Source organism: Lutra lutra, chromosome 1 (genome assembly GCF_902655055.1).
Source record: "Lutra lutra chromosome 1, mLutLut1.2, whole genome shotgun sequence".
Lineage (NCBI taxonomy): Eukaryota > Metazoa > Chordata > Mammalia > Carnivora > Mustelidae > Lutra > Lutra lutra.
The window spans coordinates 107,754,245-107,773,327 of record NC_062278.1 but is presented as its reverse complement, the minus strand read 5'-3'; the positions used below and the strand labels follow the sequence as shown (position 1 = coordinate 107,773,327).

General features: G+C 39.5%; 1 protein-coding gene across 7 annotated transcripts in view; it reads right to left on the bottom strand.

Annotated features, from left to right (window-relative positions):
* Positions 1-16,153, bottom strand: part of KLHL24 (kelch like family member 24) — a 50,983-nt gene extending 34,830 nt beyond the window's left edge. For 2 of the 7 annotated variants that reach the window (XM_047731640.1, XM_047731592.1), the window contains exons 1-4: positions 16,001-16,153; positions 10,795-10,925; positions 9,204-9,266; positions 238-1,214 (exon numbers count right to left, since the gene is read on the bottom strand). In XM_047731640.1, coding sequence (XP_047587596.1) covers positions 238-1,157 — 920 coding nt within the window. In that variant the 5' untranslated portion in view covers positions 1,158-1,214; positions 9,204-9,266; positions 10,795-10,925; positions 16,001-16,153. Of the gene's footprint in view, positions 1-237; positions 1,215-9,203; positions 9,267-10,794; positions 10,926-15,418; positions 15,510-15,964 lie in introns of all 7 variants that reach the window. The other 5 variants (XM_047731599.1, XM_047731606.1, XM_047731613.1 and 2 more) reach the window with 5 other exon arrangements.
* Positions 16,154-19,083: the final 2,930 nt, after the last annotated feature.

Sequence of the window (19,083 nt, the reverse complement as noted above, 5' to 3'; positions counted from 1 at the left end):
GTGTTGAATCTAGTCCTCACTGAGAAAGACTTTTAAAAAAAAAATTTTTTTTTTTGAGGGGGAGAGAAATTTTAATGATTTATGTAATCCAAAACAAATCTTAAATTATGAAAAGCCATATGTAGACAATGCATATAAATGACTACACTGACATTTCACTGAGGAGGTTTAAAAATATTTAAAAAATAAAAACTTTTGTTAATTATGTTGTAGTTCATTTATAAATAGTTCTCTCACCTGCGTGGCCTAGTCCTTGGAGACATCATTTCATTCCCAAGTATGTGGTACCGTCTTGCTTCATGCAACAGCTGATAACACTCAGGAGAATTCTGGATCAATTGGTCCACCTCAACTGTTTGGACAAAGTAGTTTGGATGCAACAGAGGGAGTCTCACATGTGTCAGGAGCTCATGTAACAGTGGTCTTCTCAGATCAACAGCACGATAGACCCAACGCATGACGGCTTCAAAAACCATTTCCTCTTTACCAATAACAAGTTCATCACTACAAATATAATCAATAAGTTCATCTTTGTCAAGCTCAAGAAATTCTTCATGCTGCGACACATCCTCAAAAGTCTGTAATGCAAAATTCTTGCATTTTGTGAAGAGTGTTTTGAGAGAATGGGTATCAGCAAAGCGCTGGATTCCTAAGCAGTTACAAGGATCAAGTTGCTCCTCTAAGAACTTGGCACAAGCATCACGGAGAACACTAATCTGAAAGAGGCTTGACGTTTCAAAGAGATATTGTACATTCTCTGTAGTGATCTTTACCTTTCCAGTATAAACATACTGCAAAAAACATTCCATAGCTTCAGCTAAAATACCATTAATCTCAACCAACATTTCTCGGCTTTCTCTGTGGTCATTACAAAACATAGCTCTGAAGTAGCTACTACAGGCTGAGAGAACAGCTCTATGGCAAGGAAATTCTTTGCCTTCCACACAAATGATGACATCTGTGAATAAGCGGCTGTCTCGGAATTCATTGAATATCTGGAGTATGTTTTCAGCATGGGATGATCCTGAAGAGAAGTCAAAAAACTCATGGCCTGTCAGAGATTTAGGGTCCATTTCAAAAACTTTACGCTTAGTTGCTGGGGAATCACGAACCCCGAGATCCTCTCTGTTTAGTCTTCGTCCCAATATTAGTACCATTGTTACATCAGTTGACTATATAATTGTTGAGAAATGTTAATGCTCTTCTTTATATGGCTAAAAATAGGGGGAAAAAAAAAGAAAACATTTCAATATATAAAAAATTCTGAAACAACATAGTCTCATTTTGATGTAAACATTACAATAAAATCACACACTTGATGTATCTTATAAGGAGTATAGAGTACTATCTCTTTTTAATAAGAATTGACAAATAAAAATTTGCATTATGGGTACAATTTGCCAATAGTACTTCTTAAGCCCACCCCCCAAAGATACTATATACTTTTTGAATTACTAATAACTTCTTTCTCCCCTTTTACACAACTGGGTTATATCCACTGGCTGCAGAGTTAAGTTTGAGTGCTATAAGACAAAGAATTTGACCACATTCAGAATCTTAATATAAATGTTTATTATCTTAATATAGTATTGTGAGAGAAGAATTCAATTATACCTATCAGTAGCCTTTAAAAATATGTGTACTGGCGGGGGCACCTGGGTAGCTCAGTGGGGTTATGCATTAGGCCTCTGCCTTCGGCTCAGGTCATGATCTCAGGGTCCTGGGATTTAGCCCCACATTGGGCTCTCTGCTCGGCAGGGAGCCTGCTTCTCCTTCTCCCTCTGTCTGCCTCTCTGCCTACTTGTGATCTCTCTGTCAAATAAATAAATGAAATCTTAAAAAAAAAAAAAAAATGGGTACTGGGGCTCCTGGCTGGCTCAGTCAGTACAGGATGTGACTCTTGATCTTGTAGTTGTAAATTGGAGCCTTATGTTGGGTACAGAGATTATTTTTTTTAAAAATGTGTACTGTTTGACCAGCAAGTCCCTTGCTAGCAAGCTATCCCAAGGAAACAGGAATATGTGGAAAGATTTATCTACAATGATATTCAATGCTCTATTAATAGAAAATACAACAATCTAAATGCCCTACAATAGGAGATGAGTTAAACCACACTACATCTTAAGGACTGAAGACAGTCTATGCAGCCATTTAAAATTATGTAGACTATTTAATGACAGGGGGACTTATTAATTAGATAATAAGTGAAAAGCAGATCATAAAACATATGCTCAAAATAGAAAAAATTAATCAGTGTATCCAAGGGATAGAAAAAAGGAGGCACATATGCCAAAATGTTAAGTGATTTATCTTCTGGTTTCCTCTATTTCACCCAGTTTCCACTATTAATATGCAGTATCTTGTTTTGAGATCTTTAAAACACATGTATCTATGCCCTTCTCCCTTTCACTAATAAGAAACATCCCCAAACTTCTTTCAGAAATGAATAGGTAAACTGACTAAGCCAACAGACTGAGACAATGGGCTACAGCTATCAATTCTCTTTAAGTTTTGATTTTTTTTTTTTAAAGATTTTATTTATTTATTTGACAGAGAGAAATCACAAGTAGGCAGAGAGGCAGGCAGAGAGAGAGAGGAGGAAGCAGGCTTCCCGCTGAGCAGAAAGCCCGATGTGGGGCTCGAACCCAGGACCTGGGATCATGACCTGAGCCGAAGGCAGCAGCTTAACCCACTGAGCCACCCAGGCGCCCCTAAGTTTTGATTTTTAATGTGGCTCTTCTGCTGCCACTCTCTTTTCACATCTCCATAAATATGTGATCCAAAAGGTATCTGTAACTGGCTTAAGAGCACTCAGAATAACTCCCAACTATTCCCATGCTCTCATAATCTCATATACACAATTGCTTCTAAAGGTCCCAACTTCCTTCTGAAATATTTCAACAGTTAGATATCCAGGCTTAACTAAGCCTAATGAAGGTTTAAGAAGATCAAAGATAACCCCCTAATGAAATGCCATCCTACATTCACAAGCCACAAATAAAATGGAGACCTGAGAGTTAACAAACTAAATTTAGAACTGTGTTTTGTGGGGCTCCTGGGTAGCCCAATTGGTTAAGCCACTGACTCTTGGTCTCAGTTCAGGTCATGATCTCATGGGTCTTGAGACTGAGCCAGGGCAAGCTGAGCAGGGAGTCTGCTTGACCAATTCTCTCTTCCTGCCCCTCCCCCTACTCATGTTCGTGCATACATGCACTCTCTCTCTAAAAACAAATTAAAAAAAAAAAACACCCTGTTCTTTGTATAACCCTCACATATTAAATTATACCCCATTTTAAAAATCCTTATGTGAAATAAGAAAATATGAAATACCAAAACCAAGAAGCAACTCATGCTATTATATTCTCTTTCATATTCTAATTTATTCTTTTTTTCAAGATTTTATTTATTTGAGAGAGAGTGCATGCACACAAGTTGGGGACGCAGAAGGACAAGTAGACTTCCCACTGAGCAGGAAGCCTGATTTGGGGCTCATTCCTAGGACCCTGGGATCATGACCAGAGTTGAAGGCGGACACTTAACCGACTGAGCCACCATGGCGCCCCCTAATTTGTTCTTACATTTGCCTTCTTTTCTCATCACTCTAATGACCCAGATACCCTAGTTCAATATTCACTAGATACTTCCAACTTTCATCAATTCCTTCACTCAGTGTATTTAACCTTGTCACTTCCATTTTCTAACATTATCAACAAATGTTTGTGTGTCTACCATTGCCAGGATACTGTGCTTAGCCTATGGTTTTCGGAGATGTATGATATTACTAGATCTTGCTGCTGATTTTTTTTTTTTATATATAGTTGAGACAAAGCATATTCACGAAAAGATTAATAAGGTAGCACAGGCAATATGATACCACATTGGTATAGACAGTTCCCACTTAAGGTTCTATTAAATATTTTTTACCTCTTCATATAAATTAGCACTTAATCTTTCTTAAGTCCCAGTGATAGGATTTTCCCTGGGCAGATGTACACCAGGCTATTCTAAATAGTAGGAAAAAGTACCTGGTTGTAATAACATTTGAAGGATACCTAGATGTTTGCATGTACAAAATCCTTTCTCTTCTATCCCTCTCTTCATCTCCTAATTTTGCAGGTAAAGTCAGAAAAAAATTCAAGCAATGTTATCAGTCAAATGGAATAAAGATGCAAGTAAAATAAACACTATTTTTATTTGGGATCGATCACCAGGTGGGGATTTAGAGGCAGTATGCTAATAGGGACATTCCTATTGTGTTTATGTGGATTTAAAACATCCTAAAATGACCGAAGGAGGGTCATTTTGGTTCCCTCTAAGAATTCTGGCTAAAACTAAGGAAGTTCTTGGAAATCTACCAAGTAAGGCTGTAGGAACTATTAAGAGCCAAATCTGTGTACTAATTGTGTATTAACTGGTTTGACGATGCCATGGGGGCTATATTTCCTTAAATACATTAAAAAAACAGAACACTAATCTTTTAAAAAAAAACTGCTTGCTATGTGCCCGGCACTTTCTAAATTCTCTTATTTTTTATTTTTTTAAAGATTATGTATTTGAAAGAGAGAGAAAGAGAGAGAGAACACGAGAAGGGGAGGGTCAGGAGAAGCAGACTCCGTGCTGAACAGAGAGACCGATGTGGGACTTGATCCAGGGACTCCAGGATCACCACCTGAGCAGAAGGCAGTCACTTAACCAACTGAGCCACCCAGCCATCCCTCTCTCTCTTTTTTAAAGATAATTTATTGGGGTGCCTGGATGCCTCAGTTGGTTAAACAACTGATTCTTGATTTTGGCTCAGGTCATGATCTCAGGGTCACAGAGCCCCACAAGGGGCTCTCAGTAGACAGTCTGCTTGAGATTCTGTCCCTCTCCCTCTGCCCCTCCTCTGCTCTCCCTTAAATAAATAAATAAATAAATCTTTTTTATAAAAGTAAGATTTACTTATTTATTTGAAGAGGGAGGGGCAGAAAGAGAGAATCCTCAGGTAGATTCCCCTCTCAGTGTGGAGTCCAACATGGGGCTTGATTCGACCACCCATGAAATTACAACCCCAGCCAAAACTAAGAGTTGGATGCCTCACCAATGAACTACCCAGGTGCCCCAACTGTCTAAATTCTTCATACAGATTTAATTTAAACCTCCCAACAATCTTATGAGGTTGTTACTATAATTAACAAGAAAAGTTGTTTATAGCCTTAGGACTTTATACACAGGATTAAGACAGATTTTTCTTTTTTCTTTTTTCTTTATTTTTTAAAGATTTTATTTATTTGACAGAGAGAAATCACAAGTAGGCAGAGAGGCAGGCGGAGAGAGAGAGCAGAAAGCCCGATGTGGGACTCGAACCCAGGACCTGGGATCATGACCTGAGCCGAAGGCAGTGGCTTAACCTACTGAGCCACCCAGGCGCCCCTAAGACAGATTTTTCTAAATAGGCAGGAACTATTTGTAAAGCAAGCGAAAGACTGACAAGGATAATTTTTACCCTCACTTCTAAGTTTAAGAAAACAAACAGAAAATTTTAAGTATTCAAATATTATATATTATTTTCTAAATGTATAACAAAGTTTATAATATAATGAAACTGCTATATAGCAGTGGAAACTCATGTATAAGGCCTATTTAAATAAACACATAAATAAAAATAAACCTAAGAGAAAAAAAAATAAACCTGAGAGAATGCTTATGAATAACTGGTTTTTGGAGCAATGTCAATTACTGGGTATTTAGTCAGTAAAATTAGATTAAAATAATTAAATTTTTCTTAAATTTGAGGAAATATTTGTCTACATATACATTATGGTCCCAGAAAGCCAGATTTTGAACTGTAATCTAATTATGTTTTGGAGGTTTTAGGTAACAGATTTGCCTAAGAATAAAAATCTTCTTTTGTTCGTTTTAGGCACACCTGGGTGGCTCAGTCAGTTAAGCATCTGCCTTTGGCTTGGGCCCTGGTCCCAAAGTCTTGGGATGGAGTCCCTCATCCGGCTCCTTGCTCAGCAGCAGCTCAGCTTCTCCCTCTGCCTGCAGCTCTCCCTCCTTGTGCTCATTCTCTCTCTCTCTGCCAGATAAATAAATAAAATTTAAGAAGAAAAGTTTTTTTAAAAAAATCTTTTTTTGTTCATTTTAATACCTAAATGAATAAAATTACATATTTAAAATATTTTAAAATGTATTATCAAGAACATAAATGTATTAAATATATTATCAAGAACTAAAAAAAAGGGAGATGTTTCCTCCCATCTCTCTAGAGATTTTCCTGACTAGAGAGTTCAAGTTTGCCTTATTGTAGGTCATTCAACTTCTTGGGTTATGGCTGCCCATGTAAGTGTGTGCTACCCACAAATACATGCACATATACATGGGTTAAAATGTAAAAATTCACTTATAGGGCACTTGAGTGGCTCAGTCATTAAGTGTCTGCCTTTGGCACAGGTCATGATCCCAGGATCCTGGGATCAAGCCCCACATCAGGCTCCCTGGTCAGCAGGGAGCCTGCATCTCCTTCTCCCTCTGCCTCTGCCCGCAGCTTCCCTTGCTTGTGCCCTCTTGCTGTCAAATGGATAAATAAAATCTTTTTAAAAAGTTCCCTTACAATACATATCACTTCTAAATTGCAAGCTTCCAGACATGTGCACATATCTCAAATATACTTTTTTTAAAAAAGATTTTATTTATTTATTTATTTGAGAGAGAGCAGAGAGAGCACGAGCAGGGGAGGGGCGGTGGGAGAGGGAGAAGCAGACTCTCCGCAAAGCAGGGAGCCTGATGTGGGGCTTGAGCCCAGGACCCTGAGATCATGACCTGAGCTGAAGGCAGATGCTTAACTAACTGAGCCACCCAGTGCCCCTCAAATACACTTTTAACATGAAGTTATCTCAGTAATGGTTCAATACACAGAAACCTATCTCCCATAGATGAGAGATCACTACTGTGCCTGAATGCCAATTTTTGTTGTTGAAACTGAAAAAAGTTCAAGCACGTAATGTCACAAGTGATAACCATTTGATTATAATGAACATAAATAAATATGATATGGAATAGAGCTTATTTTAACCTTAATGCTTTACCAAGCTAAATTCAAATTATGGTTGAATCAGTCATAAGACAGCTTCCCAAAAAAAGAATTTATCTTCAAATCAGCTTACTTAAATTCTTACTGTGTTTTAGATTCAAAAAAATTCATAAATTATTGTTTTTGACTAGTGATATTATTACTGGCATTACTGACAACAAAAATTTTCAACTTTATGCCTTTTCTGTTCTACATTTTTGTTCTCTCAGTATTTGAAGTTTTTTTTTTTTTAATTTATTCACTTATTTTGTGGGGGCAGGAGCTCATGAGCCAAGGGAGGGGTAGAGGGAAAGGAAGAGACAGAATCCTAAGCAGAACTGCACCGAGCTCAGAGCCAGAAGCAGGGTGCAATCCCACAAAGCCAAGATCACGACCCAGGCCAAAATCAAGAGTCAGATACCCAACTGACTTAGCCACCCAGGTGCCCCTTCTCAGTGTTTAAATGAAGCAAAATAATGCAACAGAATACAAACAAAATGCAAAACAAAATAACAGACTGTAAGAACTAAGAACTTCCTTTTTGGCTAAAAGGGACAAGAAAGAAAACAAGTGAAAAGATACTCTGCTTTCTATATCCAATAATCTTATTGTGTCTGGTATTTGTTATCTAGTATCTCTATCTGATAAATTTGGAGATAATAGATTGAGCAAGTTATGTATTAATATAAGGCTGATTAGACCTTTATAGGAATTAAGGGTTTGTCTTTCATACTATTTTCTGCCTCTTATGCTTGTAACTGGTTCCTTGACTGTTGACTGACAAGGTCTTCCACTGCTTTTGCCCAGTGGAAACTGAAAATCCTGATTATAACAGCTATAAAATCACCTGCTGCTATTACAAAGTATTCAACAGCAACAAGATACTTGTTTACGGCTTTGTACGTGCGGAGGCTATCTCACAGATCTGGGCTGTTTCCTTCCAAGCAGCTTTGGCCTAGCTTTTTGTACATCCTCACTTTTGCTAGACTTTCCGACAACTCTCCCATTAACCAGTGTCCACAACACGAAATGTAAACTCTTCCTATTGATGACAGGGTAAATAATTCACGCAAGAAGATCTTAGAAATAGGAGAAGTATTTCAAAGTGTATCTTTTGGGCTTCCAGATTTAATTTACTAGCTTTTGTTTTCCCATTTTACACAAAGTATTTTATTTTAACTAGTAATGGTTGAAAATGTAAAGACAAGTTTAACTACATCTCAGAGTACAGTATAGGTTCAAGATTTATAATAAATGAATTTATATACAATCAAGCAAACAAAACGTAAATTACAGGTAGAATTCTTCTAAAAATTTAACAAATATCAAAGGATCATCATTCCTTTCAGGAAAAAGTAAGCAACTAAATAAGCATCTCTAAACAAAGTAGAGAGAAAATGTTTGTTCCAAAGAAATACAATGACAAAGTTTTATCTAGATAAAGGTAGCAAATGCAAGGGTGATCAGACTGTCATGTCAGTGTCTGACTGCCAGTTGCATGATTTGTCTAGAAAAGGTAGTATCTTTCTTTTCCTTGCTTATTTCTTCAGGAGTTTTATTCCTGAAGCAATACTCTCACTTGAAAGGAAGATTTTTAACAGAAGGATTTTTCTGGTTAAAGGTATTCTAGGGTTTATTTCCAACTGCAGAACTCAAGCATGTTGTAGACCTAGTTCCTGACTGCTAGGTAGATTTAAAATTATTTTTGGCCTATGTCTCAGAAAAATGAGGAGAATTTCCTTAATATCTCCAAGACTACAGAAAAATGTAGAAGAGGGACTGTTTTCCTTTATGATCTTGAGGATAGAATTGTTTCCCATTACTCTGACTGGCTTAAGAAATCCCTGGTTAAAGAAAGATAAATGGTTAGGATTCTCCAATAACAATGTTTAGTTGTGTTTTTCTTTTTTTAAGATTTATTTGAGAGAGAGAGAGGGAGAGAGCATGCAAGTGCGAGGGGTAGAGGGAGGAGGAGAAAGAGAATCCCAAGTAGACTCCTCACTGAATGCACAGCCTGACACAGGGCTCAATCTCAAGGACCCTGAGATCACAACCTAAGCAAAAGTCAGACACTCAACCAACTGTGCCACCCAGGCACCCCTTAGGTATTTTATAAATATTATAAATGTAAATATAATATAAATAATACCTTTTTAGCATTTGTTTGACCAAATCCCCAGTCAAAATATTTGTGTTGTTTTAATTTCCACACCTAAAATAAATGGAGAACAGCAATGTATTATCGGATACTAATCACTTAAAGCATAGTTGGCTTTACTTGCTAATATGTTAAAGAAGTTTTTAGCCTTCAGTTTCTGACTTCTACATAGTTTAAAAGTTTACTTTTGCATAGGAAATCACTACTGAATAACAATTCCTTAAAGCAAATTAATAATTTTATGCTCTTTTACATACAAATTAGTTTCCTTATTGGTCAACTTCCTTACTTGACAATATTATCTTGGAGTAAAGTTTCTTGAAAGATGAGTAAACAAAGATTTGTGTCAATAGCAAGCTATTGGTGGCACTGAGATGACAAAATATATATCCTGTGACTATTCCACAATGGCTATTTGAAGAGTAGCTGGTAGTTGAGGTCTCATCTGAGTTTGGGGCCATTAAATAATTCTGAGTTTGTCTATCAATACTACAAAAACTGACAGTTTAGTCATTATGTATTATAAAACTATGGAATCAGTTTGAGAAAATCAGAAAATGTCTTGGTAATTCAAGAAAAAATTAGTTTTTAATCCTTAGTTATCTAGATTATCCATATAGAATCTCAAATAATTATTTTAGAATATATAAATGTATTATTATACATGCATTTTAATGCATTAACATTATTTCTTATTAATATTATTTCTTCTACTTTGTTAAACCTTATAAACTTAGTACCTGTGAAAACCAACTAATTCAGCACAGTTCTTTTTTTTTTCTTTTGGTGGATGGGAAGGAGAGGAATGCTTAAGAGAAAGTACTAGAACCCTGAACTGTGCAGAGAACAGCAATAGTAATTAAACACAAGTGGTTCTTGTGTCTGGCTCAGATATCTACAAACAGAAATCATAAAGTGTTAAAAAGGCAAATTTTAAAAAGTTGATCATGAAAACAAAGATATGAACTACTCATTTTCCCCTACATATGTACACAAACACATCTCTATGCCCTGATTATGCTATAATTGTAAAATAAAAGTTATTTTGAACGTTTCCTTACTCCCAGAAGTAAGTATAACTTGTGTGTACCCCTGGTAAAGAATATTTCAACTTGGGTCAAATTAGAAGATTGTTAATCCTAGCTAAGTAAGTGGCTTTTTTCCCAATGGACAATAAAATCCTGAGCCAATGTAGGCATCCAAGTCAACTGAAGAAATGTTTTTCTGTCTGGCACTGGGATCATAAATACTGGATTCAGATCCAATTCAAGACTCTATAGGGCTGGGGTGCCTAGCTGGCTAGGCAGAGCATGTGACTCGATCTCTGGGTTGTGAGTTTGAGCCCCACACTGGGTATACGGTTTTTTTAAACAAACAAACAAACAAAAAAAGGAGAAGAACAACAACTACTCCAGGACTGATGCTAAAAGAGATTCAAATTTTTAGTGTTTTGCTAGTAGAAAACACAGATTGGAATAGATTTTTCTCATGATTGACCTGGTCTAGAATTATTACCTTAAGGAGTAGAAGGGCAAGGCAATTCACTAGGGCATTTTGAGTGAAGTTTTAAGGAAATACTTACCAGCCTAATAGGTAAAGGCAAAGGACAGAGGAGGTCAGTGTACAAAGCCCAAAGGAGTTATAATATCAGAATTGATCTAGAATGTAGCTGTACTGCAACCAACCCTAATTTTTCTTCAGAATGCAGGAATCCTATATAAAATAAAGAAATTACCATCAGTCTTAAAGATTGTGTGGATTAAGGAGGAGCTTTTAAGACAATACATACCATATATCAAAGGAAACCAACATTTTCACTAATGTGGTCCCTACAACTAGTGATAGTGAACTGTCACATACTATGCTATACACTACACTTTTGCAAATTTAACTTTGAGTGCAGAAAACAGCAATGAGAAGACTAACTAGAAGAAGAGGTTTATTTTTAATATAAAGCTATATAGATATAAAGCAAAAGAAAGCCAGAAAAGTACAACATAGTAAGTCCATTATTTTAAAAGGACTAGAAAATTATACTTAACATGGTACTACATAAAATCATGCAGTTTTTATATTTTTTTATACATTTTATACATTTTTATACATTTCAAATACTTTCACCCGATTTTCTCAAAAGCTAATTTATTTATTTGAACCATTCTATTTAATGACTTCTTTTTTTTTCTTTTTTAAAGATTTTATTTATTTATTTGACAGAGAGAAATCACAAGTAGGCAGAGAGGCAGGCAGAGAGAGAGAGGAGGAAGCAGGCTTCCTGCTGAGCAGAAAGCCCGACGTGGGGCTCGAACCCAGGACCTGGGATCATGACCTGAGCCGAAGGCAGCGGCTTAACCCACTGAGCCACCCAGGCGCCTCTATTTAATGACTTCTTAAAAACTATAAATTTACACTCTTAAAATTTCAATTTAAAGCTTTACTTTGGGAGCATTTGTAAAACTGAACCAAGTTTTACAAATTCAGTATTTAAAATCCAGTCTTCAAGGTGTTCTTTTCTTTTGAGGGGAGGAAGAAGAGTTTATTTTACATAGCTAAATAAATGTTTATTTTACACAGCTAAATAAAAAATAAGAAACAGTAAATAAACAAGATGTTATTTTCAACATTTTAAATGTTGAACCAAGACAGACATCAGAAACCAACTGACACTTAAATTTCTTTCCCTAAGATTAGAGCAACAAGTGGTTATCCCTTGTTGACTAGAATTCAAATGGTGAATACATTCTGATTAATGAGAGAGAAAAAAATAAGCGTCTAATGAAAAATTTAGCAGTGCTTAAACAATGTGTCAGACTTAATATGGTTCTGTAATTAAAAAAGAATATGATCTTAAATCACAGAACAAAATAATCAAATATCTTCATTCAGTGTTTCTCTCCCTTGCCTTAAAACTTTTGCATACTAATATTCCCCAACCCACAAAGGAGGAAAAAAATGTTAATTATCAAACATCATACCTACTATCAAGCTGCCTGTTGAACCTATTCATGCTTCTCACTAGACTTAACCTGTAGACTTAATGTCATTTGGTTTTACCCTGCTAACATGTTTCTTTTAGAAACATGGTATTTAATACATTGTTCCATATTAAAATCAAATTAAATCTGCAAGGACACTACCTTCTGCTCTGCCACTCGACCAGACCAAGTTTAAGATCTAGTATTTTGGATGACTTCTCTATGTATAAAAGTATCTTTGTTAGTGATTTTTATTTACCTTAGGGGTGACAAATTATCTACAGAAATAACTTTTAGAAACTATTGAGTAAAGAGTAAAACCTAATCACTCTTTTTAAAAGTAGGCTCCAGGGGCGCCTGGGTGGCTCAGTGGGTTAAAGCCTCTGCCTTCAGCTCAGGTCATGATCCCAGGGTCCTGGGATCGAGCCCCACATTGGGCTCTCTGCTCCGCAGGGAGCCTGCTTCCTCCTCTCTCTCTCTCTGCCTGCCTCTCTGCCTGCTTGTGATCTCTGTCAAATAAATAAATAAAATCTTAAAAAAAAAATAAAAAAATAAAAGTAGGCTCCAAGCCCAGCGTGGAGTCTAATGTGGGGCTTGAACTCACAACCCCAAGATCGAGACCTGAGCTGAAATGAAGAGTCGGACTCCGACACTTAACCAACTGAGCCACCCAGGTGCCCCAGGCTTAATCACTTTTAAACATCAATTTAGTAGACTTTAAGATGTGCCAAATGCTGAAAAATTATAAACCCTTGGGTGATGAATTTAGGCAGAATGACAAACTCATCAATTAAAAGTTTAGCTATTGTGTTTTTAATAGTAGAAAGAATAAAGTTTTTAAAATATCAAGTTGTCAGATGGCCACATTTTGTTTCAGTCACACAATTAGGATCATATAAAACTTCATTTAGTTAGATGGATATACTTATAAGGCTATTTTATTTACATTTGTCAGCATACAGTCCATACCTAAATATTTATTGAAAAAGGATGTCTCAAATTTCTAGGCAAAAGTATATACAGGGGCATCTGGCTTCCACTCAGGTCATGATACCAGGGTCCTGGGATTGAGTCCATCTGAGGCCTCCTGCTCCCTGTTCAGCGGGAAGCCTGCTTCTCCCTCTCCCACTCCCCCTGCTTGTGTTCTTGCTCCCCCTCTCTTTCTCTCTGTCAAATAAATAAGTTAAAAAAAAAAAAAAGTCCAGTCATTAAAGAGGTGGAGTGTACAGATTTTTTTTTAAAGTATATACAAAAAAAACTGCTGTCATTTATTTAATAGTATTTGTTTTTCACAGGCTTGACTTTTGGGTTTTAATGAAATGGCAGAAAAACAAGGAAGTTGTTTTTTTTTTTTTTTTAAGCATGAAGGTTTTAGCAACCTGAACAAAAGCTAGGAAAGTTTAAATTAAAGCTTAAGAGCCTTAATGCATTTCTTTTTCCTGTTCTGAGACAAAGTTACAGGCTTTGTCTAGATAAGCAGGCTTCTGAGTGTTGATTTTAAAAAAAGGTTAGAGGTTTGCAGTTTGTACTTATTTAGATATGTTAAGTGCCCTCAATGCACAAGTGATGAGACAGTTTGGGATCACAGAAGCTCCCCTTCTGGTGTAGTCATCTCCACTTGAATATTAAAAATATATTAAGAATGCATAACAAATGAGAGCTGTTCATATTCAGTTCCTGCTTCACCCAGGGAACTCCATCTACCTTCTGCAAATATGCATTAGGTCTTGGGTGAATTCCTACAAATTTACAGGGAAAGAAAATCTGATAAAGCCCAAGTACACTATTAACTTATGAAATTTGGCAAACTGCATCATATTTTCTTGGAGATTTTACTAACGTCCTCTTAATTTACAATTTTAAAAATACATTTGAAATTCACTCAAATGTTGAATCACCACGGGGTAAATATATGAGTGTGCCATAGTCCTCTTAAACACACACACACACAATTCATCTAAACTGGGGTAGAGACTTTTTGACTTTTAGTAAAATATCCTTAAGTTATTTATTTTTATTTTTTTAAAATATATTTTTAAAGATTTTATTTATTTATTTGACAGACATCACAAGTAGGCAGAGAGGCAGGCGGTGGGGGGGGGGGGGGGGCAGGCTCTCTGCTGAGCAGGGGGCCCCCGAGGCAGGGCTCGATTCCAGGACCCTGGGATCATGACCCGAGCCAAAGGCAGAGGCTTTAACCCACTGAGCCACCCAGGCGCCCCTAAGCTATATTTTTTTAAAAGTAGAATTCTAATTTTAATCTTGGTCGACGCAAGGCAGATTTTAAATCTATTTTACACTCCTTATAAAAATCAAACTCAGCTGGTGGACCTAAAAGGCTATAGCTGCAAATACTAAGCGTAATTCTTAAGCTGCTTGGAAGCAAGTGATTAACTACTAAACTCAATTGTGAATAGTCATTGCCTCAGGGGTGAGTGAGGCATCCTAAAATATGGCTTTAAAGTCCTTATTTCGCTACTTAAGCCTTGTTTACAGAACCAGCAAAGACAATTTCGTAAGAGAACTTCCTTCCCACCATCTCGGTAATAAAGCGACACTAGTTAAAGGGGGCTAATTTTCCGGTCTTCGAAGGGCGGGCAGCGGCTGCCGTCCGCGGCAGTCCCAGAACTGCCTAAGGCTCGGGCAGAAGCGGCGGCGGTCACCGAGGGACAACAGGGTGGCTCGTCCTAGAACCCCAGTCCTTCCGCGCGGGAACGCGCGCCGCTAGCTACAGTTGGGCCGCAGCTGCCCCAGAGGCGAGAGCGCGCGTTTCCGCGCGTCCTCCAGATCACCTTCAAGGGGGCGGGGGAGAACAGCTAAAGGCGCAGCGACTAGACATCCGCCAATAAACACTCGGAATTTGCCCCGTCGTCCCGCCCGCAGTCCGCCGCAGGCGCCCAATCCCAGCTGCAGTAACCGTCTGCGCCTAGAGTGTCCAGAACTTGGGGGCGGGAACATTAGGAACTAAATTAAGAATCCGCGTCCGGGACTGGTAGGAAGGTGGGGAGGTTAGGCGGAGACTCTGCCGGCTGAAAGCCTGCGCCCCCGCCCGCCCCGACTCCCCGGGGACGGTCGCTTTAGGGCCGGGTTCCCGGCGCTGGCTCAGCCGCCATCCGTGGTAAACAAAGGCTCGCGGGGGGTGGGGGCGGGGGTAACGGTCAGGTGACGGTGCCTGGCACATTTCGCAACTGCTTTAATGGGGCTTCTCTGGCCCGATGCCCTGAGACCCACCTTGACCCCGTCAGCCCTCCCGAACAGGACCAGTGGTTGCCCCCACCAAACGAAACGGCTTGGCTCGAGACCTTCGCATTCTTAGTGCTTCCTTCGATTAAAGAGCAGCGCCTGGTTCAAAGCCCATTGGCAACATGCGGGGGCCGTCCGCCCAGTCCTGTGCACCAACTGCCCCTGCCCCTGCCCCTGGGGCAGTGCGGTGACCCGCACCTGCTACCCCCAGCCCCGGCGGCCATGCTCCTCCCAACCCGCCCCCGGAGTGCCGCGCCAGCAACGCCGCGGTTCCGGGGCGGTAGTGCCAGGAGGCGGAGGTGCCCTCCCTTCAGGACTGCCGTTACCATGCCGGCACTGAAGAGCCCCCCCACCCCGGGGTGCCCTGGAGACCTCGCGCCCCAGACAGAGACGCTGCAAGTCCCAGCCTCAATCTCTCCTCAGACCCCACGTCTGGCTCCGAGACGCCGGCCAACGCCGGCTTCCCTCCTGCAGACACCCCCATGGTAGCGACCTCAGCCGCCCCTCCGCCCCCGGTTCTAGTCGGTTCCTCGCCTCTCGGATAGTTCCGGAGCTGTCATCCCCGGGTACCTCTCGGCGAAGGCTGGAAAGAGCCAGTAGCAGTGACCAGCAGCGGCAGCCCCTGCGTTCCCTCAGCGGCCGGCGGCGCAGCGCTCTCTTCAGCGCCGGCGTCTCCCTCCAACCACCAGTGTTTGCAGCAGCTCACAACAAAGGAAACATGTGACCGTCGGGGCCAAAACACTGAGCGTCACCGACCCCTGGCCAATCCGAGTGGGCGACCCCGCCCTGGGGCACCCTGGGATATGTAGTTCCCACTCCGGGGGCGCCCTCCGGGGCAGCTTGGGTTTCCCGCTATAGCGCGGGCGTCTGTGCGGAGGGTGAGGAAACCCAGTCCAGGGGTTGCTGATTGGGAAGCACTTTGCTTTAGTTAGAGACGGGTTAAGGAAATCCATCCATGTTAGGAGCCTTAGTGAGAAACCGGAGTCGTATGTTTATTGCCACGTCCCAAGGCAAAAGCACATTACCAAGAATTCTCAGAATTGGGCCGAGGACATAGAGATCTTTTTATTTGACCCCTTGATAAACAATCGGGAAATTTGAGGGCCTGAGGGGTGAAAAGGACTAGAACTCCGGCCGCTAGACAGCCCAAGGAAACCGCCTTTCCCTGCAAATCTGTTCATGTCGGTCATATCAAATCCTCGGTTACCTTTTAATTTTAAACGTGCATGCAAGTGTAATAATGTTGCAAATCCCTATTTTCCAAGGTAGATAGATTCCTTAAAGCATATTTTGTTCCTTTGTTTCTACAAATATTTTTTTTTCAAGGATGAATATACCTCCTGATTTTGAAACATTTAACTAGTTTTTGGCTTCTGATACCGGAATTATAACTTCTCTCTCTTCTATACTTTATGAATACAGCCATGCACTTGTTAAATAATGGAATGTGTTCCAATGACCAGTGATGGAAATAATAAAGAAAGCATTTAAAATATGCTTTTTAGGCCTCTTTTCCATCTCTCATTATAAACAAAAGTGCTCAGGGGTGCTTGGCTGGCTCAGTCAGAAGAGCACGCGACTCTTGATGTCAGAGTGGTGAGTTTCAGCTCCCACCTTGGGTGTAGAGATTACTTAGATAAATAAACTTTAAAAAGATGCCTGCTGTTTATTAAGTTTATATATTAAATAATATTTATAGAATATTAATATTATTTATTAAGCTCCAGACTCAGTGCTAAGCATTTTATATATATTATTTAGTCCTCTTAATAACCCTGCAAAATAGGTGTTATCCCATTTTACAGATGAAGAAACTCAGCTACAGAGAGGACAAAGAATTGTCCCTTGGTCATCAGTTATTGAATGGTGAAGTTGAGGTTCACACACTGATACTTAAAAAACGTTTTTATTTATATTAATATAGGCACATGATTATCTTTCTAAAAAGCTTATTTACAAAGTTACATATTACAAGGCTAGTGGTGAAAAGCAGTCCCATCTCCCATCCTTCCCCACTCCTGATTCTCCAGAAGCAAACCACAATTATTTGAGCAATTCTGATTGTTTATATCTGTATTTTCACATAACATGGCTATTTCCTATTAAGAAAGCTCTTATCCCTGTCCCCCATCCTTCCAATATTATAATTTCTGGCTAAGTCGTTATTTAATGTTTATGTTATTAAGACTGTGTATTTATTATTCAGTGCTGAGTCAAATATTATACAATTTCCTTTCTTGTATATATTTTTTGTTTTTTTCCTAGAGTATGAGGCCATGGCCCTTACTGCCTACATAAAGTCCCAACTCCCTGGGAATGCATACAAGTTCCTTTTTTTTTTTTAAGAAAAAAACTATTAAAGATTTTTAAATTTATTTATTTGAGAGACATAGAAAGTGACAGAAATAGCCACAGAGACAGCCACAGAGAGCAGGAGCAAGGAGGAGAGGAAGAAGCAGGCTCCCTGCTCAACAGGGAGCCTGAGGCAGGGCTCTGTCCCAGAAACCTGGGATCATGAGCTGAGCCAAAGCCAGATGCTTAACCTACTGAGCCACCCAAGCACCCCAAAAGATCCTTCTTAATGCACCCTAGGGTCTACCTGTGCAGCCTGAATGAACACCAGCTTCAATGAACTACCCGCTGTTGTCCAAAGGACTTGCTCCTCAGGCCATTCCCATCCATATCCATTCCCTATGCCTCTTATGCCACCTCCATTCCTTCATCCCAATCACTGGCTAACTCCTGCTTTTCCTTCCAAGAATCCTGGGAAACTCTCCTTTCCTCTTCACTGCCATCTGGATTAAGTATCTCCCCTCTGTCTTCCCACAGCAGCATTTCCTTACCTCCTTCTCAGCAGTTATCACACTAATTGTCCATGTTTATTTGCATGTCTCAACTGAGATCCCTGAGGTCAGGGATCATGTCCTTTGTTTTTCCTGAAAGACAGCCTCTTCAATAAATGGTGTTGGGAAAATTGGACAGCCACATGCAGAAAAATGAAATTGGATCATTTCCTTATACCACACACGAAAATAGACTCAAAATGGATGAAGGATCTCAATGTGAGAAAGGAATCCATCAAAATCCTTGAGGAGAACACAGGCAGCAACCTCTTCGACGTCAGCCGCAGCAACATCTTCCTAGGAACTTCGCCAAAGGCAAGGGAAGCAAGGGCAAAAATGAACTATTGGGATTTTATCAAGATCAAAAGCTTTTGCACAGCAAAGGAAACAGTTAATAAAACCAAAAGACAACTGACAGAATGGGAGAAGATATTTGCAAATGACATATCAGATGAAGGGCTAGTGTCCAAAATCTATAAAGAACTTAGCAAACTCAACACCCAAAGAACAAATAATCCAATCAAGAAATGGGCAGAGGACATGAACAGACATTTCTGCAAAGACGACATCCAGATGGCCAATAGACACATGAAAAAGTGCTCCACATCACTCGGCATCAGGGAAATACAAATCAAAACCACCATGAGATATCACCTTACACCAGTCAGAATGGCCAAAATTAACAAGTCAGGAAATGACAGATGCTGGCGAGGATGCGGAGAAAGGGGAACCCTCCTACACTGTTGGTGGCAATGCAAGCTGGTGCAACCACTCTGGAAAACAGCATGGAGGTTCCTCAAAATGTTGAAA